Here is a 24,160-nt window from a genome sequence, read left to right as displayed (position 1 = left end):
TTTATCTCTGCCTTGTCTGTCAGCGTCACCTTCAAATACATTGGGACTTGTATTGACTCTAGTTTAGTAGTGTTTATTAAGTCTTTTTAAAAAAATATATTATATTTAATTATTAGAGACAGATAGAAATTGAGAGGGAAGGGGAGAGAGGGAGAGGGAGAGGGAAAGGGAGAGGAGACCTTGAAGCCTGCTTCACCACTCATGAAGCTTCCCCCTTGCAGGTAGGGACTGGGGGCTTGAACCTAGGTCCTTGCACATTGTAACATATGCATTTTACCAGATGTGCTACCACCTGGCCCTTTTATTTATTTACTTTTTATCAGAGCACAGGTCAGCTCTGGGCCTAGAGCCTTGGAGCTTTAGGCATGAAAGTCTTTTTGCATAGCTGTGGTTCTTTCTCCCCAACCTGTGTTTATTATGTCCTTAGGTAAAGCTTAAATAAAGTAAAATGAGCATGTTTTAAATAGGCCTCTAGATAACTTTAATATATGTATATATGTATAATTTTATTTGTCATTATTATTGCCACCAGGGTTATTATTGGGTCTTGGTCCCTGCAGGATAAATCCACCACTCCCAGCAGCTATTCCCCTCTTCTGTTCAAACTCTTTAGTTTAGTAGGCCAGGGAGAAATTTAAGAGTGTAGGGGGAAGGAGTGGGAGGGGGGTCTGGGTGGTGGCGCACCTGGTTGAGTGTACATATTACAATGCACAAGGACCCCGGTCCCCACCTGCAGGGGGAAAGCTTTGCAAGTGATGAAGCAGGGCTGAAGGTTTCTTTCTGTCTGTCTCTCTCTCTCTCCCTATCTCTTCCTACCCTCTCAGTTTCTGGCTGTCTCTATCCAATAAACATGATAAAAATTTTAAAGAGAGAGAGAGAGAAAGAAAGAGCACGAGAGATACCTGTAGCCCTGCTTTACCACTTATGAAGTTTCCTCTCTGCAGTTGGGGACCGGGAGCTTGAACCCAGGTCCTTGCAAACTGTAATGTGTGTTCTCTACTGGGTGTGCCAGTGCCTGGCCCCTGGCCCTCTGGATTCTGACTCAGCTTGGACTTGGCTTCTTCTTCTCCTTTTTTTAAGATTTTATTTATTTAATTATGAGAAAAATAGGAGGAGAGAGAAAGAACCAGACATCACTCCGGTATATGTGCTGCCGGGGATCGAACTCAGAACCTCATGCTTGAGAGTCCAGCACTTTACCCACTGCGCCACCACCTGCATCATGACTTGGCTTCTTTTTCAGATTTATTATTATTATTATTATTTTAAATTTTAATCCAGTCATTTATTCTGGGTAGAGACAGAGAAATCAAGAGGAAAAAGTGAGACAGGAAGAGAGACAGAGACACCTGCAGCACTCTTTCACCGCTTGTGAAGCTTCCCTCCTGCAGTTGGGGATTGGGGACTTGAACCTAGTTCATTGTACATGGTAATTTATACACTCAACCAGGTGCACCGTGGCCCAGCCCACTGCTGGGTAACTTTTGACATCGCCTGAATAATGAAAATATCTTGAAACTACAGACCGCCATGCAGCTCTTTCCTGTCCTTTTCCCTGGGGAAATGCCCTTCCTGTTCCTATTCTCAGGGGCCCACACTTCTGATCTTTTCTGGAATCCGTGTGTGTTGATCTCTCTTCCACTCATGCTGTGTTTTGAGATGCCCAACAGTCATTCCACCCATCAGTGACTCCTTGCTTTTTATTGCTAAGTAGACACAAGGCCACAACAGTTGTCCTACTTGTGGACATTTTGACCGAGTTCCAGGTTAGAAGGATTGTGAATTAAACTACTATGAACGTTCCTTTTAAACATAATCTTTGGAGTAAACAGCTCAGATTGGAATTTCTGGGTCCTAGTGTCAGAGCGTATTTGGTTTTATATAAAGCCACCCTACTCATTTCCAAAGTGGTTGAACCAGTGTTCACACCAGACAGTGAGGCCTGAGTGTTCTCCGTGGACCCTGTCTTCAACAAGTGTTGTCCGTCTTTGAAAACGGTGGCGATTTTGATGACACAGAAGAATGTCAATCATGCTGAAATTCTGTGTGGTTTTTTTGTTTTGTTTTGTTTCATTTGTTTTGTTATTGTTTTTTATGATTAGAAATTCTGTAGTTTTAGGCTGGGAGTATGGATTGACCTGCCAACGTCCATATTCAGCGGAGAAACCATTGCAGAAGCCAGACCTTCCACCTTCTGCACCCCATAATGATCCTGGGTCCATGCTCGCAAAAGGATAAAGAACAAGAAAGCTTCCAGTGGAGGGGATAGGATATGGAATTCTGGTGGTGGGAAATATGTGGAATTTTACCCCTCTTATCCTATGTCTTTATTGATATTTTCTATTTTTTATTTTATTTTATTTTTTTTTAAATATTTATTTTATTTATTTATTCCCTTTTGTTGCCCTTGTTGTTTTATTGTTGTAGTTATTATTGTTGTTGTTGTTGTTGGATAGGACAGAGAGAAATGGAGAGAGGAGGGGAAGACAGAGAGGAGGAGAGAAAGATAGACACCTGCAGACCTGCTTCACCGCCTGTGAAGTGACTCCCCTGCAGGTGGGGAGCCGGGGTTCGAACCAGGATCCTTATGCCGGTCCTTGTGCTTTGCACCACCTGTGCTTAACCCGCTGCGCTACAGCCCGACTCCCTCTATTTTTTATTTTATAAGTAAATATTTTTTTAAAAAAAAGTTCTCTAGTTTTAACCTTCACATTTAGGTTTGTGATCCTTCTCTAAAAAAAAAAAAATTATAGCTATTGATGTATAGAGACAGAGATAAATCCAGAAGGAAGGGGGGAGATAGAGAAGAAGGGAGAAAGAGAGACACCTGCAGCCCTGCTTCATCTCTGTGACGCTTCCCCTGTGCAAGTGGGGATGGGGGCTTGAATCTGAGTCCTTGGGTATAGTAGCATATATACTCTACTGGGTGCACCATCACCCAGCCCCCCCCCCCAGATTGTGTGTGTGCTGGAAGTCAAGGGACAGATTTTTATTTTATCCAGTGGGGGTGTCCAGTTGTTCCAGCATCATTTGTGAAAAGGCTGCCTTTCTCACTCTACCACCTTGGCACCCTTAGCAAGAATCAGTTGGATGGTACTAGAATAGGTCTATTTCTCAACTTCCTACTCTGGACCATGGTGGGTGCCATACTTGTCTTGATTACTGTTGCTGTAGTAGTAAGACTTGGGACATCCTCCAACTCTTCTACAAGGTGACTTCAGATGCTTGGGAAGATAGCATCGTGGTTATGCAAAAGACGTTCACGCCTGAGACTCCGAGGCCCCAGGTTCAATCCCTAGGACCGCCAGAAGCCAGAGCTGAGCAGTGTTCTGGGTAAAAATTACTCTGGGTGTTCTAAGTCCTTTGAATTTCCATACAGATTTGAGAAATGGGGGGTTGGGGGAGCTTCATAAAGTGAAACTGTGCTGCAGGTATCTTTCTTTCTCTTTCCCTCATTTTCTATCATTCCTCTCTCAATTTCTCTCTGTCCTATTAAATAAAATAAATAAATACTTTAAAAAGAGAGGGAAGAAACGCTTTAAAAAAGAAAGAAAATCATCACCTGGAACAGTGGAGCTGTGTAGGCACTGAGCCCCAGCAGTCATTCTGATGACAGTCTGTAAGTTAATAAGCTCTCACTCATTGCAGTTTTTTCTGTGATATCTCTAGAGATAAAGGATCCAGCTTTTAAGTGGTCTGCTTACACATTCGAAAATCTGGTAGAAACCTTGAATTTTCCCAGAAGAAACATGCACACACACACACAGTCTTGAGTGCAATTTTAGGTTGTCCTCTGGTGCTTGTTCATAAGAATTTGGAGCCCACAAAACCCCTTCACTTCCTCTACTTCTTCTTTTTTTAGTTAAAGATTTTATTTATTTATGAGAAACATAGGAGGAGAAAGAACCAGGCATCACCCTGAACTCAGGATTGAACTCAGGACCTCATGCTTGAGAGTCCGATGCTTTATCCACTGTGCCACCTCCAGGACCACTTTTTTTTTTTTTAACCAGAGCACTGATCAGCTCTGGTTTACGGTGGTACAGGGGATTGAACCTGGGAGGTGCAGGGGATTGAACCTGGGTCTTTGAAGCCTCAGGAACAAGAGTCTATTTGCATAACCATTATGTTATCTACCTCTGGACTTCCTCTCCTTCTGTGTGGAGGGCACCCAGGCCAGTGCATGGCCTGTCACCTGCAAGCGCCCCAGGTGCCACCTCAGTGTCCTGCAGAGCTACCCCCCTCCCCGTGTAGTTAGCCCCAGGCTGCAGCTCCAGGTTACTGTCCTCTGTTCTCCGCCCTCTGCCCAGTGCAGCCATTGGCCACTACGCAGCCCAGCAGGACACTGACGCAAAGCCACACGGTTCAGACACCCACCACAGCTGTCTGAGGTCACAAGCCTTCTTAGGGCCACCCAGGTCTGAGTCACCCCAGTGGTGCCAAGGCCCAGGGTTTCGGAACACCATCAAGATCACACCTGTCACATTCATGCAAGGACAGGTATGTGGAGTTTCCTGGGAAGAGAGGGTGTAGGATCTGTCTTATTTCTTTTTTCCTTTTTAAAAAATTTTTTTAAATTATCTTTATTTGTTAGAGACAGCCTGAAATTGAGAGGGAAGGAGTAAATAGAGAGGGAGAGAGACAGAGAGACACTTGCAGTCCTGCTTCACCACGAACAAAGCTTTCCCCCTACAGGTGGGGACTGGGGGCTTGAACCTGGGTCCTTGTGCATTGTAACATGTGCGCTCAACCAGGTGTGTCACTGACTGGCCCCTTCTTTCTTTTTTAAAAATTATTAAGAATTTAAAAATAGATTTATTAGAGAGAGAGAGAGGAACCAGAGTATCACTTTGGCACATGCAATGCTAGGGGTCAGACTCGGGACCTCATGCTTGAACGTCCAATACTCTAGGCTGAACGACCTGTGTTTCTTAAACCACTAGGTACCCTCCCCCGTTTGCCTGGGCCACCAGCTCCTCACGACATTCCTGTCCCTCCAGTGCTGTCAAGGAGGGACTCCAACAACCACGTAGCTCCTGGCAGGTGGCCACCCTGGATTTGCCCAAGGTGACAATCTTACCGTGGAATCTTCTTCTAGAACCGCAGTGCCTTCCCACCCAGGCCGGCCTCAGCACCAGCTCTGTACAGAAAGTCCCTGCAGCAGGGCTGCCGTGCTTGGCCCAGGTCCATCCATGGCCAGCGCCCCCCGCTGGCCTCTTTCAGTGAGGGTGACACCATATCTGTGTGTTTTCTTCCACAGGTGCCCGGGACATGGGCAGCAAGGAGTCCACGCTGGGCGTTGATCCTGAAGGGCGCTGCCCTGGAGCGGAGGGCATCCAGGCCGCGTACCAACGGGGAGACCAGGCCGGGGCCCGGCGCCTGCTCAGGGAGGCCTGTGATGAGAGCAGCAGCCAGCAGGAGAAGGTGAGGCCATCCCTGACGCGTATCACCACTCAGGGTCCTTCTTACTGTGCCCTGAATTATAATTGGGCGTTTTGTTTATTTGTTCATTTGTTTGTTCTGGAAATGTCTCTCACTTGTAACTTGTCAAGTGCCAGGCTTCTCGAGTCCACTTCTCAGCCTGTCACCTCCAGAACACCCCCCACTCCCTCCATCCCAGGACATGGGGAGCGCTAGCTGAAAGGGCAAGAACAAAGCGCCATCGTGAAGGCCTAAAGGTTTTATTTACTTTCTTGGGGAGGGGAGAGGGCGGGCAGTAGCACACCCCGCTAAGCGCACATATTACCAAGCACAATAACCTACCCAATCTGCAGGGGGCTCACTTCACAAGTGGTGAAGCAGGTCTGCAGGTGTCTATCTTTCTCTCTCCCTTTCTATCTCCCCCTCCTCTCTCAATTTCTCTCTGTCCTATCAAATTAAAGAAAAAGATTAGAAAAAAATGCCCGCCAGGAGCAGTGGATCCATAGTGCCAGCACCGGGCCCTAACGATAACTCTGGTGGCAATGAGAGAGAGAGAGAGAGAGAGACACAGAAGAAAGGGTGGTGCAGATATGGTGCCAGGGGTTGAACCCAGGGTCTCAGGCATGCCAGTCCTGTGCTCTACCCATTGAGCCACTCCCCTGCCATTTTTCTTGTATTAACCTGAAGACCACTGAGCTCTGACTGGTGGTGGTGCCAGGGTTCGGTTCGAACCCTCGACCTCTCCCGTACAAGTCTTGTGTTCAACCATTGCACTACCTCCCTGACACCACTTTGTTTATTTATTTATTTGTTTGTTTATTTTTAATTAGATTATTTATTTATTATGGCCACCAAGATTATCCTGGGGCTTGGGGCCTGCACAACAAATCCACTGCTCCTGGTGGCCTTTATTTTTTTTTCTAATTACATAGGACAGAGAGAAATTGAGAGGGGGGTGAGGAGATGGGGGGACCTGCAGCACTGTTTCACCTCTCATGAGGCTTTCCCCCTGCAGGTGGGGACCAGGGGCTTGAACCCAGGTCCTCGAGAACCAGAATGTTTGCGCTCCACCAGGTTTGCCACTGCCCAGCCCCTCTTTTTTAAAGATATGATTTATTTTATTTTATTTATTTATTCCCTTTTGTTGCCCTTGTTTTTTTATTGTTGTTGTTGTTGTTGATGTCATTGTTGTTGGATAGGACAAAGAGAAATGGAGAGAGGAGAGGAAGACAGAGAGGGGAAGAGAAATACAGACACGGAGGAGGAGCCGGGGGCTCGAACTGGGATCCTTACGCTGGTCCTTGCACTTTGTGCCACATGCACTTAACCTGCTGCGCTACTGCCCGACTCCCAAAGATATGATTTATGTCATGTGAGAGAAGCAACCTTAAGGGTTAGCTTGATGTCCCATTCTGTGAATATTTCTTCTTTTTAATTTTTTAAAAATTATCTTTATTTCTTTATTGGCTACAGACAGCCAGAAATCGAGAAGGAAGGGGGTGATAGGGAAGGAGACAGAGAGACACCTGCAGCTCTGCTTCACCACTTGTGAAGCTTTCCCCCTGCAGGTGGGGGCCGGAGGCTCAAACCCAGGTGCTTGCATATTGTAATATGTGTGCTCAACCATGTGTGCTACCTCCCGACCCCTTGCACGTTTCTTCTGTTATAAGGATAGCACCTTCTGAGGGCTGAGGAGACAGCATAGTTGTTCTGCGAAAAGACTTTTATGCCTGAGGGTCTGAGGTCCCAAGTTCAGTCCTCCGTACCACTATAAGCCAGAGCTGAGTAGTGCTCTGGAAAAAGAAAGAAAGAAGGAAGGGAGGGAGGAAGGAAGGGAGGGAAGAAAAGCAATAGTACATGCCCGGGAGTCGGGCGGTAGCGCAGCAGGTTAAGCGCATGTGGCGCAAAGCTCAAGGACCAGAGCTTTGCACCACATGGATCATGGTTCGAGCTCCCATCTCCCCACCTGCAGGGGAGTCGCTTCACAAGCGGTGAAGCAGGTCTGCAGGTGTCTATCTTTCTCTCCCCTTCCTCTCTCCATCTTTTTGTGTCCTATCCAACAACAACGACATCAATAATAACTACAACAAAAGGGAATAAATAAATAAATATTTTTAAAAAAGAAATAGCATATGCCAAACAAAGAAAGAGCATATGCCAAACAAACAAAGAAAACGTATAAAGTACACAATGGAGAAAGAAGAGCTATATTCCTTATATATATAAAAAAAAAATTCCGAGGTCTCTTGATGCAAGATGGGTGTTGTTCTGCTGAGATGCATCTCTGGCATTGGAGGAAGCTTCAGTGCTGTGGTCTCTTTCTCTCTCTCTCTGCCTGAAAAAAAAAAAAAAAACTCATCTTGAAACAGTGGTGCCCCAGTGACAACAAATAAGTAAATAATCAAAAAATAAAAATAAATAAAATGGGCTTCATCAAAATTAAAACTACTTTTTTTTCAGTCGAAAAAATTCAAGTTAGAAGCTTTGGGGAAAAAAATTATTGCAAACCACAGAACTGAGAAAGGAGGCCTCACGCCTCACGCATCCGATAAGGACCTCCCCCAACTCAGTATTACAGATGCAAGCGACACAGTGAACGCCTGGGAAGCAGGCGTGGAGACATTTGGCTGGTGAGCACACACAGATGGGTGACAGACAAGCCTGTGCGAAAAACTCTGAGTACCCCACCAGCAGGAAATGCAAATGAGGGCCCAGGCTTCAGCGCATCTGGTTGAGTGCACATGTTACAGTGCGCAAAGGCCTGGGTTCAAGCCCCCAGCTCCCCATCTGCAGGGGGGAAGCTTCATGAGCACTGAAGCAGGACTGCAGGTCTCCCCTCTCCCTCTCCCTCCACCCCCCTCTGTTCCTGTCTGTCTCTATCAAATAAAAATGGGGAGAGGGAAGAAATGGCCACTGGGAGTCATGGATTCATCTTGGAGGCACTCATTGATAGCTCTAGTGGCAAAAGGAAGTTAGATGGGAGAGAAAGAAGGAAGGGAGGAAGGAAGAGAAGAAAGGGAGAATGAGAAGAAAGGAAGACAAAAGAAAGAAGGGAGGGAGGGAGGGAGGGAGGGAGGGGAGACAGAGAAAATGAAAGAGAGGCTGCACGATGGCTCACTCAGTTAAGTACACACAGTACTATGTTCAAGGACCCAGGTTGGAGCCCCCACACCCCACCTGCAGTGGGGACACTTCACAAGTGGCAAAGCAGGGCTGCAGGTGTCTCTCTATCTCCCCCTCCCCTCTCAGCTTCTCTCTGTCCTATCCAATAAAATGGAGAGGAAAAAAAAGAGGGAGAATGAAAGAGAAAATTAAGGAAGGAGAGGAGGCAAGTAGGAAGGATAGAGAAAACAAAAAGAAGAAAGAAAGAAAGAAAGAAAGAAAGAAAGAAAGAAAGAAAGAAAGAAAGAAAGAAAGAAGGAGAGAGAGAAAGAAAGCAAGAGAAAGAGAAAGAAAGGAAAACTCAAATTAAAACCAGGCAAGCTCTCACCACTCAGCAGCAAGGGCAGCTAAAATTAAAAATAGGGCCACTATCAAATTCTGATGAGGATGCAGAGGAGTCCTGTCCCTCGGACATGGCTGATGAGAGTACAGGACGGGGCTGCGGTTTCTTTAAAAAGCTCACAACGCCCTTGCGTCCTGACCCTGGCCGTGACACCACCCTCCTCAGAGCTCACCTCGGAGCAGTGCGGGCCCCTGTGGGCACACAGCATCTGGGGTGGCTCTCCCAGCTCTGCTCAGGACAGAGACTGCCCACAGGCAGGCTGCTCAGCGGGGGGACGCTAACCCACCCTCCCAACCGACCAGCGATAGGAAGTGAATTGCAGAAATAAGCGAAGAGCCCAGTGAATCTCGAGGGGAAACTCTGGCGGGGCGGCAGAATCTCTAAAGATCACCTTCTAGATGCTTCCATGAGCGTATCTAGCATTTGCTGAGTGATGGTAAGAGGAGATGTTAGTGGGTGGCTGAGGTTCGAGATGGTGAGGGGAGGAGGCAGAATATGAGCATGAAAAGGAAGCCTTGTTAGTTCTTTTATTATACTTTTTATGTTATATGTACATATATAATCCTCCAGGATTATTGCTGGGAGCTCAGTGCCAGGACTATGCTCCTAATGCCCATTTATTCCATTTTATTGGATAGAACAGAGAGAAATTGAGAGAGGAGGGGGAGATAGAGAGAAAGAAAGACAGACACCTGCAGACCTACTTCATTACTTGTGAAGTGACCCCCCCTGCAGGTGGGGAGCTGGGGGCTCGAACCCAGATTCTTGCCCGGGTCCTTGTGCTTAGTACTGTGTGCACCTGAGTGCACCACCACCCGGCTCCATTATTGATTGATTGAGAGAGAGAGAGAGAAATTGAGAGGGAGAGAAGCGAAAGACACCTGCTGCCCTCCTTCATCACTTGTGAAGTTCCCCCCTACAGATGGCAACTAGGGGCTTGAACCAGGGTCACATGGTAACAGGTGCCCTCAACCAGGTTTGCCACCACCCAGCTGGTCCCCTAGATTTACTTATTTATGAGAGAGATGGGGCTGGGTGGTTGCACACCTGGATAAGTATACACATTACTGTGTGCAAAGACCTGGGTTCAAGCTCCAGTCCCCTTCTGTAGGTGGGACACTTCATAAGCAGTGAGCAAGTCTGTTGGTGCAGATGTCTCTCTGACTCTCTTGTTTTTTAAAATAATTTTTTACTGTCTTTCTTTATTTATTGGATAAAGACAGCCAGAAATTGAGAGGCAAGAAGATGATAGAGAGGGAGAGAGACAGAGAGACACCTGCAGCCCTGCTTCACCACTCGTGAAGCTTTCCCCCTGCAGGTAGGGACTGGGGGCTGGAACCCTGGTCCTTGCACATTGTTACATGTGCACTCAGCCAGGTGCACCACCACCCGGCCCCATGTCTCTCCCTCTCTATCTCCCCTTTCCCTCTCGATTACTCTCTGTCTCTATCCAATAAATAATTTTTTTAAAAAAATTACTTATTTATGAGACAGAGGAGACAGGACCACAGCATCACTCTGGCACATACCATGCCAGGGATCAAACTCAGGACCTCATGCTTGCTAGTCTAAGGCTTTATCCACTGCACCACCTCCCAAACCACACCATCGTTTCTTAAACTTGACTATGGACTGGGCACAGGAGGACAGAGCTGTAGCCACAGGTTGTACCAAGCTCAGATGCCTGATTCTGCTTGTGTGCTGACTCTGATCCTGGGAGGTGCCACCAAGGGGAGAAACAGTGTGAACGAGTCACCTTTGTAGCTGCCTGTGGGTCTCAAACAGTTTCAGAGCAAAAAAAAAAAAAAGGTTTTAATATCAATAGTCATACCATAGGAAAAAACTAGGAGTACGTATCAACCTGCCAACGCCCATGTCCAGCGGAGAAACAATTACAGAAGCCAGACCTTCCACCTTCTGCATCTCATAATGATCCTGGGTCCATACTCCCAGAGGGATAAAGAATAGGAAAACTTCCAGTGGAGGGGATGGGATACGGAGCTCTGGTGTTAGGAATTGTGTGGAATTGTACCCCTCTTATCCTATGGTCCTGTCGATCATTATTAAATCAATAATAAAAAATAATAATATAATTATACCAATCAGTGGAATATATAATTCCATCTTTAGAACATCTGAAAACTGGCTCAAATCCACGGTGTTAGAATTAGAGCTCGGGGTTACTTCTGAGAGGTCAGTGAGGAGTAAGGGCAGGAAGGGGCTTCTGAGGTAAATTCATCATGTAGGCACCAAGCCACAGCAATAAAATAAAAAATAAATAAGTAAAAAAAGGAAGGAAGGAAGAAGAGAGGTAGAGAGGAAAGAAAAAAGAAAAAGAAAAGGAATCCTCCCCTAGATGTGGGTACCTGGTGCACATTTGACAGTTCAAACAACTGGACACAGAGATTGTGCACTGTCCTGCCACGTGGTCAGGCGGGCCCTGCTGGGCTGCCCGAGACCATGGTGGTCAGGGAGGGGGGAGTGGCAGGGAGGAAAGCCGTCTATTCCAGACCAGCCTCTGCTGTCTGAGCTCACATCACTGTGTCCCCTCTTAGACCCCCGCTTTCTAAGCGACTCAGCAAGCCCGGTGTGCTGCTGGCTCCTGGCTGCTGGCTGCTTTATGTCAGTTCTTGGCTCAGATTGGGTTGCAAAGTCTCTCGGAAGCCAGAAATCAGTTTCCTGCCTAGTAGCCTCAGGGCTCAGTCCAGCCTCTTCCGCCCTCCACGCAGGTCCTTGGCACCAGAGACCTCACTGTGGAGAGAACTTGGGTGGTTATCATTGGAAGGGAGGGGGGTGGGGGCACTGAACGTTGATGATGGGTGTGGTGTGGAATTTGACACTGTAATCTTACAGTCTTGTAACCTACTATTAATTACAATATATTTTAAAAATGACTTGGGGGAAATGACGGACATGGAAATCATCAGCGCACATAGTTCACCTTTTTTTTCCCCCTTTTGTTGCCCTTGTTGTTCATCGTTGCTGTTATTTTTATTGTTGTTATTGCTGTCGTTGTTGTTGGATAGGACAGAGAGAAATGGAGAAAGGAAGGGAAGACAGAGAGGGGGATAGAAAGACAGACACCTGCAGACCTGCTTCACCGCTTGTGAAGCGACCCCCCTGCAGGTGGGGAGCTGGGGGCTTGAACCGGGATCCTTATGCTGGTCCTTGCGCTTTGCGCCATGTGCGCTTCACCTGCTGCACTACTGCCCAGCCCCCAGTTCACCCTTATTTTTTGTACTAAATCTTTGAAATTGAATGTGTGGGCCTAAAGCTAGGACAGTGGTTCTGCAAAACACTTTTCATTTCTGATGTTCCAATCTCCCAAGTTCAATCCCCAGGCACCACCAATAAGCCAGAGTTGAGCCGTGCTCTGATCAATCAATCAGTCAATCAATCAAATAAAGGGTGGAGAAAGAACAAATGGTGTTTCATCTGGTAGAGGTGACATGTTGCCATGTATGAAGACCCTGCTTTGAGCCCCCAGACCCTACCTGCAGGGGGTAAGCTTCACAAATGGGAGCAGTGCTGCATGTCTCTCTCTGTCTCTCCCTCTCTCTCCCTCTATCAAATGATGATGATGATGATGATGATGATGATGATAATGATGATGATGATGATATCCATGGGAAGTACTGCAGGCACCAAGCCCCAGAGATAACCCTGGTGACAAAATAAATTAATACGCTTTTAGAAAAGAAAAGGCGGGGAGACATTACATAATGGTTATGTAAACATTCTCGTGACTGGGCTCCAAGTCCCAGGTTCAGTCCCCCACACCACCATAAACCAGAGCTGAAAACAGAAAAAAAAAGAAAGACAATGATAAAATAATTTTTTACAAAATAATAATATTAATAATAGAACAGAAATGGAGTGTGGTTTCCCACTCCCAGCACCTCCCTCGGCACCAGCTGCCCATGGTGGCTTGGTGGAGTGTCCGAGGTCTGTCCTCTCCCTCTCTGCCTGGCCCTGACACCCGTCCACCACTGTCTCCCCACCAGCACCAGCTCCTGAGCCTCTCAGCGGCTTCCGGGGACCTGGAGGCAGTGCGCTACCTGCTCACGGAGCGGGGGATGGAGCTGCCCACTGAGCCCACAGATGACAACCCAGCCGTGCTGGCAGCTCAACTCGGCCACACCGACGTGGTGCGAGAGCTGCTGGAGTCCCTGCCAGGTGAGCCGGCCTGAAGGTCTCCCTCCCACCTCCCGGGACAACGGACAGGCCTGTGGGGTGCAGCTGGGGGGCTGGCTGCTCACCCCCCCCCACAAAGGCTTTTTTTGTCACCCTCTCACCCACGGAGAAATCCAAGGTGCACAGCTGACAATCCTTATAAATTGAAACAGAGTTTAACTCACTGGGGAAACTCTCTCACAGCCTACTTGATCAAAGATCAGCATCTGTTTCACTTTAAAAAAATTTTTTAAAAAATAAAAAGAGGGTCGGGCGGTAGCACAGCAGGTTAAGTGCATGTGGCGCAAAGTGCAAGGACTGGTTAGGATCCTGCTGCCTAACCAGCCCCCGGCTCCCCACCTGCAGGGGAGTCGCTTCAAAAGTGGTGAAGCAGGTCTGCAGGTGTCTCTCTGTCTCTCTTCCTCTCTATCTCCCCTTTCTCTCTCAATTTCTCTCTGTCTCTATCCAAAAACAAATAAATAAATAATTTTTTTTAATTATATAAAAAAAGACTTAGTAGTAACTTAGCACATTTTTTTTAATTAGGAAGTTAATGGCTTTGTTGGCACATGGGTACAATTTCTTATCTTAGATGTCTGCAAAACACTCTCACCCCCAACTTCAGTCCATCATTGTGTACCAAGACCTGAGAGCCCCTCTCCCACCCAGCCCTCTTTCCCGTCCTTCACCGGAGTCCTTTACTTAGATGCAATACACAACAAACTCGCATAAAAGTCATAAGGAACTCTCACTGTCATATAAAAATATTACTCAGAGGGATAGGGGGGTAGCTCACCCTGTAGAGTGCATACTTGACCGTGCCCGAGGACCTGGCTTAGAGCCCCCAGCACCACGTAAGAATGACAAGCAGGGAACCAAGGGGGAGATCCACAAATGGGGTAGCCGTGCTGTGGTATCTCTCCTCCTCCTCCTCTCTCTCTCTCCCTCCCTCCCTGTCATTTTTAAAAATCTAAAATGAGGGGGCTGGGTGGCACATCTGGTTGAGTGCACATGTTACAATGCACAAGGACCCAGGTTCAAGCCCCTGGCCCCCACCTGCAGGAAGAAAGCTTCACAAGTGGTGAAGCAGGGCTGCAGGTGGCTCTCTCCTTCTCTATCTCCCCCTACGCTCTCAATTTCTGGCTATCTCTATCCAATAAAGATAATTTAAAAGGAGAAAGAGAGAGGAAGGAAGAAAACATTTAAAAACAAAATCTCAATGAAAAGAAACAAACAAGCAAAGCCTGTGGAGAGCAGAACTGTGTGGGCACGAGCCCCTGTAGCAAACACAGGCACACAAGCAACAAAACCTCCACATGAATTCTCTGAGGCCCACGGCTCATGACTTCTGCAGGTTCTCAGATCAAAACAGATCTCACAGAGCAGACTGGAGGGTGAGGATTCTCCGTACTTTGCCACAGCTCTCACTGCACACCTGCGACTGCCCTCGTTTCTAGTTCATTCACCTTGTATTTTTTAATATTTATGTATTCCCTTTTGTCGCCCTTGTTATAGTTATTGTTGTTATTATTGATGCCGTTGTTGTTGGATAGCACAGAGAGAAGTGGAGAGAGGAGGGGAAGACAGAGAGGGGGAGAGAAAGACAGACACCTGCTGACCTGCTTCACCGCCTGTGAAGCGACTCCCCTGCGGGTGAGGAGCCGGGGGCTGGAACCGGGATCCTTACACTGGTCCTTGCGCTTTGCACCATGTGCACTTAACCCGCTGCGCTACCACCGGACTCCCTTTTTTTTTTTAAATCGCAGGAGCTTGGTACTGGCACAGTGAATCCACAACTCTTGGCAGCCATTTTTTTGTCAATTTTTTAAAATATTTATTTATTCCCTTTTGTTGCCCTTGTTTTATTGTTGTAGTTATTATTGTTGTTGGATAGGACAGAGAGAAAATGGAGAGGGGAGGGGAAGACAGAGAGGGGGAGAGAAAGACAGACACCTGCAGACCTGCTTCACTGCTTGTGAAGTGACTCCCCTGCAGGTGGGGAGCCGGGGGCTCGAACCAGGATCTCTATGCCGGTCCTTGTGCTTTGTACCACCTACGCTTAACCCGCTGCGCTACCGCCCGACTCCTGTCAATTTTCTTTTATCTGCTAGGTCAGACAGAAATTGAGAACGGAAGGTGAGATAGAGGAAAGGGAGACAGAGAGAGACCTGCAGACCTGCTTCAACACTCGTCAAGCTTCCCCCCTGCAGTGGGGACTGGGGACTCAGACTCAGACTCTGGTCCTTGTACATTGCACATGGGCCCCTATTTCTATTTATTTCAACAAACTTTTTTTTCTCTTTTAACCAATGGCCTTTGTGCTTGCATGATTCCGCCACTCCTGGAGGTTACGCTATTGAACCAAGATGCACAGCTTAAGCAGCTGAGGGGGCCAGACAGTGGTGCACCTGGTAGACTGCATACACCTGCCCTGTGCAAGGCCCAGGGTTCAAGTCCCCAGCTCTTACCTGCTTCACGAGTGGTGAAACAGTGCTGCAGGTGTCTCCTTTCTCTCTATCTCCCCTTCTGTTTGAATTTCTCTCTATTCTAGCAAATTACAAATAAATAAATAAATAAATATTTTTTTCAAAAGTAGCTGAGCCTGGGCCTCATCGCTGAAGGCCTTGGGGCGACGGGTGCTCAGAACATTCCTGTATAGAGGTCAAAGGATGACATGCAGGAGCTTCTTCCTTCCTTTCTTATTTCTTTCCTTCTTGTTTCTTTCTTTCTTCCTTTCTTTCTTTCTTTCTTTCTTTCTTTCTTTCTTTCTATTTTTATTGGATAGGACAGAAAGAAATTGAGAGAGGAGTGAGAGATAGAGAGGGAGAGAGAAAGATAGACACCCACAGACCTGCTTCACTGCTTGTGAAGTACCCCCCTTCTCCTTCAGGTGGGGAGTGGGGTTTGAACCTGGGTTCTTGCACATGGTTATGTGTGCCCTACCCAACCCCATTCCCATCTTACTTCTACATAGATATTACCTTTCTTTAGTTCTCTATATCTTTCACTTTACTGGGTTTTTTTTCTTTGTAATTCTTATTGGTGGAATTGGTTTTACTTCCCTCCTTTAATGCTTATTTACAACACGCGTATGTTTTTTTTTATTTGCTTTTTCCCCCTTTTGTTGCCCTTGTTTTATTGTTGTACTTACTGTTGTTGTTGTTGTTGTTGTTATTGATGTCGTCGCTGTTGTATAGGACAGCGAGAAATGGAGAGAGGAGGGAAAGACAGAGAGGGGGAGAGAAAGATAGACACCTGCAGACCTGCTTCACCGCCTGTGAAGCGACTCCCCTGCAGGTGCGGAGCCGGGGCTCAAACTGGGATCCTAATGCCGGTCCTTGTGCTTTGCGCCATGTGCACTTAACCTACTGTGCTACCGCCCGACCCCCCACTCGTAAGTTTGTGTTGTTGTTGTTAATTTGAATTGAGGGAAATGTTTTTCCAAGACAGTGGTTATCTCAGGGGTGCAATGCCCCTTCTCCCACAAAGCCTACCTTACCCCTCCCTGCAGGCCCCTGCCGCCCCCAGTGCCTGCTTAACTGGATGCTGGCCTTGGCGTGCCAGTGTGGCCACCTGGGGGTGGTGAGGCTGCTCGTGCTGACCCACGGGGCCGATCCCGAGAGCTGCGCGGTCAGGAAGAAGGAGTTTCCCGCCATTGCGCGCCTGCCCCTCTACGCCGCTATCAAAGCAGGTAGGTTCCCCGGGGCACCCTGCCCTGAGAACTGGCTGGGTCTCCAGGTGTGGGGTCCTGTCTTCACACTCACTGCAGGCTCTCAGGTCAGCTTGGGGGCTGGGGTGCAGGAGGCAGCCCCCCTCCCCCCAAGACCATGCCTCTTACCATCCGTGAGGCTCTGGGTGCAAACCCTGATACCACATGGGAGCATCATGGACAGCACCTGGGGAACCCTTGGATGGTGGAGCAGGGCTGTGGTGTATTTCCTCTCTCTGTTTCTCTCCCTCTCCCTCTCTGTCTCTCCATTTCTCTCTTTTCTCCCTCATGGGCCCAGGGGGCTGATCAATATAGTAGTATGCATGTGACAGGCCCTGGTGCCATTGAAAAAGGAAAAACAAACAACCCTGTGAGGAGATTTCTTTTTCGAAACCTCTCAACCCTCTACTCAAACACCTGTGCTTGCAAGGGGACTTCTGTGGCAGGAACCCTCTGTGGCCAGAGGGACAGTCCTGGGAGGCTCGCAAAGGACAGCATCCCACAAACAGCCTCTCACTGACAGGAACACCGAGCATGGAGGGAAGTGAGAAGGACCAGGTGTTCTTCTCGTTTCTCTTTTGCACATGGGCGTCGGCCATTTGGGCCAACTCGGGACCCACTTTGTGTGGGGCCACCCTGAGCTGTCCCTTGTCTGTCCTGCAGGGAATGAAGACATTGCCATCTTCCTGCTCCGGCATGGGGCCTTCTTCTGCTCGTACATCTTACTGGACAGCCCTGACTCCAGCAAGCACCTCCTCCGCAAGTACTTTGTCGAAGCCGGTGCCTTGCCCAACGTTGGTCCAGGGAAAATGGTGAGTAGCCACTAGTGCTGGAAGAATGGGCCTGGTGGTGGTACATCCAGTAGAGTGCACATGTTCAAACCCCCAGTCCCTGCAATGGAGCAGTGCTGCAGCTGTCTCTCCTTGTTATCTCTCTCTCTCTCCCTCTTCCCCTCTCTCTGTACAGCTCTTGCCCTGTATCAAAAAGGAAATGAAAGGGCAGGGATAGATAGTATAATGGTTATGCAAAGAGACTCTCATGCCTGAGGATACGGAGTACCAAGTTCAACCCCCCCCCCCGCACCACCATAAGCCAGAGCTGAGCAGTGCTCTGGGAGAGAGAAAGAAAGAAAAAAGAAAAGAAAAGAAAAGAAAAGAAAAGAAAAGGAAGGGAGAGAGAGAAAGGAAGAGGAGAGGATGGAAAGAAGGAAGGAGGAGAGAGAGAGAGAGAGAGAGAGAGACCACAGAGAGCAGTGGGAGTCATTGAAAAGAGCAGAAGCCCTGGTGGAAAAGTGGTGTGTGTGTGTGTGTGTGTGTGTGTGTGTGTGTGTGTGTGTGTGTGTGTGTGTGTGTGTGTGTGTGTGTGTGTGTGTGTGATTAACAGCAGGTTACCAGATTGTAAGATTACAGTGTATAGTTTCACACCACACCCACCACCAGAGTTCTGTGTCCCCACCCCCCACCTCCCGGAGATAACCACCATAGTTCTTACAAGTCTTAGAAACAGTTCGCTTGCTTTTGTTTTGTTTCGTTTTTCCCTCACGTTCATGTGAATCAGATCTCTAGATTCCACATCAGAGTGAAATCATCTGGTTGTTGTCTTTCAGATTTTTACTTGTTTATTAAGTATAATCACCTCTGGTTCCATCCATTAGGCCCCAGAGTATACAATATCATCTTTTTGATTGCAGAGTAGTATTCCATGAAATATATATCTCATCACTTCTCGAGCCAGTCAGCTGTTGATGGGCATTTAGGCTGCTTCCCCTCTTTGGCTGTTGCGAATAGTGCAGCTCTCTGACCATAGAGGTGTATATGTCTCTGCTAATTAGTGTGCACCAGAGAAATGCCTAAGAGTGGTACTGCAGGATCACAAGGCACTTCCATTTTTATTGGTGGGCTCTCCGTGCAGTCTTCTAAAGGGTCTGCACGAGTTTGCATTCCCACCAGCGGTGAAACAGACTTACTTCCCTTCTCTCCACAGCCTCGCCAACACCTGTCATTTCCTGCTTTGTTGATGTCAGTCATTGTCTCAGATGTGAAATGGTATCTCCGAATAGTTTTCATTTGCATTTCTCTAATGATAAGGGAAGTGGAGCATTTTTTCATGTATCTATGGGTCATGTGTATCTTTAGAAAACTGCCTTTGTAGTTCTTTGGCCCATTTTTTTTGTTGGATTATTGTTGCTTCTTTTGTAGATCTGCACCAATTCGGTATAGATATTTGCTATCAGTTACTTGTCTGATGTGTGATGTCCAAGTATCTTTTCCCACTTACTGGGTTGCCAGGCTGCTTTTTTTTTTACTCAAAGAGGGAGAGAAGAGAGAGGGAAAGACACTGAGTTTCCCCTGATGCCATAGCACCTCCCATGTGGTGCCGGGGCTCAGCCCTGGACTGCATTTCCCAGATGATAGAGACATTGTGTTTCTTGTTCAAGGACAGCCAGTGGTACACAGCAAGGCAAGGCCCACGGCCCAGCTTCCTGAGCTCAGGCCTTTTCCTGTTTCAGGATTTCTGAACTCCAACCCCACCCCAAGGAAATTAGGGGTTCTCACACTCTCCCCAGAGTCAGAAGCCTCTAGAACTTTTTTTTAGGAACCCCCACACTCAGGCCACACCCTCCACTGGGGAAAACTGTAGGGGCGGTACCCTGTGAGGTCACTGTCAAAATTCCCCCAGGTGACTCCCAGGCTGTCCCCTGGCTGAAGTTTTCAAACAGAGCCAAACTTGCCAAGACAAGCACGGGGGTGTGTCCGTGTGTGGTGGCCACAGTGCACTGGAAGGCAGCGGAGTCTTTCCTCTCCTTGGCTCTGAAGAGAACTGAAATGCCAGCTAATGGTGCAGCCTGAGTCAGAAGGACTCCAGGGCTTCCCCCAAGCAGGTGCTTTCTTTTTTGCTCTGTTTTGCTTTGGTTTTTTTTTTTTCTTTCGAGTGAACTTCAAAGACGGCCCCAGCAGTGGGCATGTAGGTTACTTTTGATCTCAGACCTGCCCCACACAGCACATTCCTCCAGACGGGGTGGCAGGTTGGGAAAATGAGTCAGGAACCCGAGGTGAGTGTTCTGGCCTTTCTAAGATGCTCCCTGGGGTCGAACCTGCGGGGCGTTTGGGGCTCAGGGAGGGTGGATAAGGACAGGTCTGGAGCGGGTGCTTCCTGGTGGTGGTGAGGATCCAAAGCCTGGAAGCTGCTTCAGCTGTGCTGGCACCCGTGGCAAGGACCTTGCTGAGGGGGACGTCTTTGCTTCCTGTGTATTTCTGTTTTGCCTCCCCTAATAACTTACTGGGGTTTTTTCTTTGTTTGTTTGTTTGTTTATTTGATTTAATTTTTTGTCATCGCTGGGGTTTCACTCTTTGAGCTGAAGCCCCAGGTAGAAAGAGACACAGAAAGAAAGAGAGAGAAAGGGACCACGGCGTCGACACTTCCCCCAGTGAAGCAGGGCCAGGCTTGAGCGTGAGTTGCATGAATGGCAAAGCAGGACATTGGCCAGGTTGCCAGTCCCGGTGGAACCACAACAACTGTTTCTTCTTTCTATCCTCCTGCTCCTCCGTGTCTTCCTCCTCCACTTCTTGCTCCTTTTCTTTCTCTTTCTAATTCTCTTCTCCTGATTCCTCCTCATCCTCCTCTTCTAATTCTTCTTCCTCCTCTCCTCCTCCTCCTACTTCTAATTCTTCTTTTTTTCTTTTTCCTTTTTTTTTTTTTATTGTCACCAGGGTTATTGCTGGGGCGTCAGTGCCAGCACTACAAATCCATCAGTCCTGGTGGGAGAGAGACCTGCAGATCTGCTTCATTGCTCGTGAAGCATCACCCCTGCAAGTGGAGAGTGTGTGTGTGGGGGGGGGGGGGGGGGTTTTCAAACCTAGATCCTTGTGCGAGGTGATGTCTGCCCTTAACCTGCTGCACCATGACCCAGCCCCTTAATTCTCCTCTTCCTCCTCTTCTCCACCTCTTCTTCTTTTTCTTCAGTGCAAACGCTCCTTCCTGGGAGCCAAGTCCAGGGCCCAGGAGCAGGGCTCTGTGAGCAGCACCACCCCTCATCGGCACAGGGTCCCAGGCAGGGACTCTCCCATGACCCTCAGGGGCAGCAGCAGCTGCTCAGTGCTGTGGGGTCAACCAGTCCACGAGGCCTCATCACGTGGTCTGCACTCTGTAAAAGAGCTGGCACCCAGCCAAGTGGGTACCTGGCCAGAGCTTCCCTCTCTCTGCCAGGTCTCTGTGCCCCTCCTCACCCCACCCCCCTAGAGCTGCCAGCTCCTGCCTGAGCATTGACCAAGCCCTCAGATTTGGGTGCACACACCCATTAGTGTTTGCTCTGCTGCCATGGGAGACGTGGTTTTGATGCTGGTGTGCTCAGAGGAGCAGGTGACCAGAGATGCCAGGGAGGGTGGCCCTGCTCAGCTGTGAGGGCCCAGGCCCGAGGGGCACTGAGATGAGAGCGGAAATTAACTTGGACACCAGCCAGTGGGGAACTCACTCATTTCCTTTTAAAGATCTTTGATCATTTCAGATCAGGCAGAGAGGAACTTTACTGTTACCATTGCAATTACTATTATTACTAGCATCACTGTTGTTATTATTAGCATTATTATTGTTACTGTTACTCTTGTTACTTTGGTATCTGCTCTGACTTCTTTTTTTTTTTTAATCACCTCTGGGGCTTCACTGCTCTAGGCTGATGTTTTTTTTTTAGATAGAGAGACAGAGGAGGGCTGGGTGGTGGTGTACCCAGTTAAGCACACATATTCCCAAGTGTAAGCGTCTAGGTTTGAGCCTCTGCTCCCCACCCGCAGAGAGGATGCTTCACGAACGGCCTTTCTCTCTCCCTCTCTACCTCCCTGTCCCACCTCAATTTCTCTCTGTCCTATCTCATAAAAATTAGAAAGAGGGTCAGGTGGTGGTACACCTGGTTAAGCAGTCACATTAGAGTGTACAAGGACCCAGGTTCAAGCCTCTGGTCCCCACCTGCAGAGGGAAAACTTCATGAATGGTGAATTAGGGCTGCAGGTGTCTCTCTCTCTCTCTCTTTCTCTCTGTGTGTTTCTCTGTGTGTGTGTGTGTGTGTGTCTGTGTTTCTTTTTCCACTTCCCTCTCAGTTTCTCTCTGTCTCTATCCAATAATAAATAAATAAATAAATAAATTGAAAAAAGAAAAATGGCCCCCAGGAGTGTGGATTTGTAGTGCCAGCACTGACCCCTAATAATAACCTGGTGGCGAGACAGACAGAGATAGAGAGAGAGAGGGAGGTGGAGAATCATAGCACCAGGACTTCCCCCAGTGCAGTGGGGGCTGGACTTGAAGCTAGGTCTCCCAGAGCCAGGCAGGTGCACAGTCAGGTGAGCTATCTCTCCAGCCCAGCTCTGTCATCACAGTTCCAAAGTTCCTGGTTCCACCCCTGCCCCACACTGCCAGCCTGGGCCTGTGCCCAGGTCTGAGGCTCTGGATGTGCCCAGACGCTAATTCTGCTTTCCTGCCTCTGCAGGAGCCTCATGAGGTCCTGGGAACGGCTCAGTGCTCCAGTGAGATGCCTTACCCGGGGGCGCTAAGGCCTCCTCGGACAGCCTGTCCTTAGGGATAGGCCTAACAGCTGGTGCAGAGGGCTTGGTGACTTCCAGGAAGCCGGGAGATGACTTGGTGGGTGAAGTGTCCACTTCACCACACCTGAGGCCCAAGGTTCGATTCCTGGCACCACAAGGAGATCCATGGATAGTGCACAGTGCTATAGTGTCTCTCCTCTCTCCTCAATCGTTCTGCCTCTCCTCTCTCTCTCTCTCTCTCTCTCTCTCTCTCTCTCTTTCTCTCTCTCTGAGGAAATATAGTAAAAAAAAAAAAAAAACAGTTTTGTATCTTCTAAAACACCTTGGTCCTTCTTACCCTCCTCACAGCCAGCAGGCTTGGGTTATGTGACAGATGTCAGACAGGCTCGGTGTTAACACAACCACACCACTGTTCCTGGTGGTCATTGTTTCTTTCCTTTATTTTTTCCCTTTCCCATAAAGACAGAGAAAAATAGGAGGGGAGAGAGAGAGAAAGGAGGAGGCAAGGGAAGAGCAAGAGGAGGAGGAGGAGGGACACTTGCAACACTACATCACTACTTGTGAAGCTTCCGCCCTGGAGGTGGAAGCTGGAGCTTGAACCCAGGTCCTTGCACACGATAATGTGTGTGCTCTTCCACCACCAGTCCCTAGATGAATTGAATCTTGACAGATCCCCTGCTGAACGCACAAGACACTGCAGTGCCCAAGCCAGAACAGTGACCCTTGCTGTCCCATGGCCCACCACTTCCTCTGAGTGAGAAGTTCTGAAAGAGCAGCGTCCCATTTCCATCCAAGGAGGAGACACAAGGCAGAGAAACATACCCTGCATTACTGGCAGTGAGAGCTTCCAACTCTGACAGCTCCCAAGCGCCTCCCCACGCGTCTCACACTAGCGGAAACAAACACGGCTGCTGAGTCAGATGTCTGGCGGGGCGGCGGATGTGCAGGGAATAGGTTCCAGATGTGTGGCAAGTAGCCGGCGTCACGTGACGACGACTCTAAAGTTCTGCCCTCCCTGGGAACCGTTCTGGAGGTGGCTCTTCCTTCCTGGAAGGGACCTCCAGAACATACAGCAGAGGAAAGCAAAGCCGCTTCTGCAAATATAGTCAAAGTCGGGGAGTGGGGGGCACAGAAGCCAAGAAGCCCAGCAGTGAAAGGACACCAGCACTGAGAGGGCACCCTTCCCATCTTCCGCCCCACACACGGTTGTCTCGGGAAGCCTCCTTTGGTCCACAAGTCTTGTCAGCAGCCCCCACCTGCTTGCTCCTGGCCGCTTAGCAGGGGCTGGTGGTGTCTGTCTGGATAACACCGTTCATGCCTAGTGTCAGCTCTCCCCCTGGGCTGGAAGACTCCTTCCTGAAAGGGGGCAGTCTGGCCCATTCTGGATGGACAGACAGATGGACGGATGGATGATTGGATGGTTGGATGATTAGATGAGTCAATGGATGGATGGATGGATGGATGGATGGATGGATGGATGGATGATTGGATAGTTGGATGATGAGTTGATGGATGGATGGATGATTGGATGGATGGATGGATGGATGATTGGATGGTTGGATGATGAGTGGATGGATGGATGGATGGATGGATGGATGATTGGATGGATGGATGGATGGATGGATGGATGGATGGACGGACAGATAGATGATTGGATGGTTGGATGATTAGATGAGTCAGTGGATGGATGGATGGATGGATGGATGGATGATTGGATGGATGGATGGATGGATGGATGGATGGATGGATGGATGGATGGATGGATGGATGATTGGATGGTTGGATGATTAGATGAGTTGATGGATGGATGGATGGATGGAT

The 24,160-nt window shown here is 48.4% G+C and overlaps 1 protein-coding gene across 4 annotated transcripts in view; it reads left to right on the top strand.

Moving 5' to 3' along the window:
- The window catches only part of LRRK1 (leucine rich repeat kinase 1), a 113,126-nt gene that overhangs the window by 30,580 nt on the left and 58,386 nt on the right, over positions 1 to 24,160 (top strand). For 3 of the 4 annotated variants that reach the window (XM_060179301.1, XM_060179299.1, XM_016191248.2), the window contains exons 2-5: positions 5,261 to 5,424; positions 12,931 to 13,102; positions 16,611 to 16,790; positions 17,472 to 17,620. In XM_060179301.1, coding sequence (XP_060035284.1) covers positions 5,261 to 5,424; positions 12,931 to 13,102; positions 16,611 to 16,790; positions 17,472 to 17,620 — 665 coding nt within the window. Of the gene's footprint in view, positions 1 to 5,260; positions 5,425 to 12,930; positions 13,103 to 16,588; positions 16,791 to 17,471; positions 17,621 to 24,160 lie in introns of those variants that run through there. The other variant, XM_060179300.1, reaches the window with a different exon arrangement.

This window comes from Erinaceus europaeus, chromosome 20, assembly GCF_950295315.1.
Source record: "Erinaceus europaeus chromosome 20, mEriEur2.1, whole genome shotgun sequence".
Classification (NCBI taxonomy): domain Eukaryota; kingdom Metazoa; phylum Chordata; class Mammalia; order Eulipotyphla; family Erinaceidae; genus Erinaceus; species Erinaceus europaeus.
Note: the sequence above shows the minus strand (reverse complement) of the source record. Positions and strands in the feature narration are given on the sequence as shown.